General features: G+C 39.7%; 1 protein-coding gene across 2 annotated transcripts in view; it reads right to left on the bottom strand.

Annotated features, from left to right (window-relative positions):
• The window catches only part of lin7a (lin-7 homolog A (C. elegans)), a 44,539-nt gene extending 43,928 nt beyond the window's left edge, over nt 1-611 (bottom strand). For both annotated transcript variants that reach the window (XM_015375559.1, XM_015375551.1), the window contains exon 1: nt 492-611. In XM_015375559.1, the coding sequence (XP_015231045.1) occupies nt 492-528 (37 nt within the window). In that variant the 5' untranslated portion in view covers nt 529-611. The remainder of the gene's footprint in view (nt 1-491) is intronic.
• Between the last annotated feature and the right edge of the window lie 1,678 nt (nt 612-2,289).

Genomic DNA, 2,289 nt, shown 5'->3' with positions numbered 1-2,289 from the left:
TGTGTAGATTGGGGGGGGTGATTGGGGGTCATGGGTGCGGGGTTCACCTGCGCAGGTCCAACACAAACTTGTCTCCAGCCTAACAAAGTAGACGGCCAGCCTTCCTGTGTACATACCATAAAGCAGCCTGTGGTGGGACTTCACATTACCGAATGGGTTACATAATACAGATGACGATGAGAACTGAGCAATGTAAAGCGCACAGAACACCAGTCAGAGGTTTTATATCCATAAACACCGCAAACGGTAGAAAAACAGAAAACTCCGATCAGCCAGCATGAAGCCAGCTGACGGCTCTCGCCTCATTTACCCGGAGATCATTTTTCCTTTTGAAAAAACAAACCGTTCAGACAACATTAGGAAATTCGAAACGGAAATAAATCCAACACCGATTATTATTTCCTTGAACTTTCGGACCTGTGTCTTTAAGAGAAAGAGGGAAAAGGCTCCAATAAAGCAGAGTCCGAATCGCGAAGCTCCGAGCGCCTTACCTCTTTCCAGTGTGAGCGGCTGGACCACTGTCGCCATGACTGCTGTTTACTGGAGACTGGAGAGAGTACAGGAGCTGCAGCATCACAGACAGAGAGAGGGAGGCTGGGAGTGGTTAGAGGAGGAGGACCGAATCTGCATCCATCCTCCTCATCACCTGCCGCTCTTTGCAGCCACTAAACTATTAGATTTTAAAGTCAGAATTCTGAGAAAAAAAACACTGAATTCTGAGAAAAAACACAGAACTCTGAGAAAAAACACAGAATTCTGAGATCAAAATCAGAATTCTGAGATTAAAGTAAGAATTCTGAGAAGAAAGTCAAAATTCTGAGGAAAAAAACTCAGAAGTCTTAGTAAAAACACAGAATTCTGAGAAAAAAGACACAGAATTCTGAGATCAAAATCAGAATTCCGAGATTAAAGTCAGAATTCTGAGAAGAAAGTCAAAATTCTGGGGAAAAAGTCAGAATTCTGGTGAAAAAGGTCAGAATTCTGGTGAAAAAGGTCAGAATTCTGAGAAGAAAGTCAGAATTCTTGGAAAAAGTCAGAAGTCTGAGAAAAAAGTCAGAATTCTGAGATTCAAGTCAGAATTCTGACTTGAATCTCAGAATTCAGATGGGCACCATTAAGGAAGAGATGTGGAAGCTCTCAGCTTCACTGACAAAGATGTGAGTTGTTTGGGAGGGCCGGTAACACATGTTTACATACAAAATGACAATAAAAGTTGTCAAGGTCTAACTCTAAAATCATTCAACAACACCCCAATGATTGAGATTGATAGGTTTAAATATCATTGCTTTGCTGTGAAAGCTGCTCTTTAACATGATGTAGTTTTTAAGGCTGTTTTCTCTGCACCAGTCCATGCATTTGTACTTTGCCAAAGCCAGTTTTACTACAGCTAAAGTCCTTTATGATGTGCCTTTGCCATATTTTTACATCTTGAGATTGTTTCCCAATTAAATTATGCAGCATAGCTCCAGATCGGTCAAAATAATAAGATTTGCCAGGGATGTCAGTCTTTTCTTAAAGAAGCTATCCTAACCTTTGCTGATTTGACCTTAAACATTGCATGGAGTTTTGTCAGTATGTTTACGTTTGCTGTCCTTCTGAATAATGAGCCTCCCTTCACTGCCTGTTACCAAGGTTTCTTTCCACATTTATATGTGCATGGGGACAATTTCTTCAGGAAGATATGACTATAGACAAAAAACCTGTTAAGCTACGTTCACACACAGGTCTTGATGTTCGATTATAATCCTTTTTTTTGTAAATCCAATCTTTTAGGCATTGTCTTATACTAATAATTAAATGTGATTGATATCACATTGCGGAACATTAAAGCGACCCGCAAACACTGAGGAGGAATGTAGACGTCACACAGCACTTCATGGTTTACAGAATTAATGATGCATGGGACTCCCCAAAAAATATTACTGTCAATTTCAGTCTCTCCGTGTTATCAAGTCTCGAGCAATACAAACTGATAGTATCATGGCCCCATAATTAGTATTTAGGGCCACTTGCAAAGTTATCAGTGACTCCAGATGCTTTGAAAGCTATCGAATACATAGCTGGTTTAGTTCCACATCTGGAAGTAGCTTGAATCTGATTTATTTGGGGAAGTAAAAAGATCTGATTTGCTCCCTTAAGGCTGCCATGAAAAAGTCAGACCTATGTGCCTTTTTTATACTGCAAATAAACAATGGAAAGAAATAAATAAATAGAACATACTATAAAGAACCAGCTTGACACAGTAAATCGACTCAATTATTGTAGTAGAGTGCAGTTTTTGAGAACCTT

This window comes from Cyprinodon variegatus, unplaced genomic scaffold, assembly GCF_000732505.1.
Source record: "Cyprinodon variegatus isolate N-32 unplaced genomic scaffold, C_variegatus-1.0 Scaffold7, whole genome shotgun sequence".
Lineage (NCBI taxonomy): Eukaryota > Metazoa > Chordata > Actinopteri > Cyprinodontiformes > Cyprinodontidae > Cyprinodon > Cyprinodon variegatus.
This window is presented reverse-complemented; position numbering and strand designations above follow the sequence as displayed.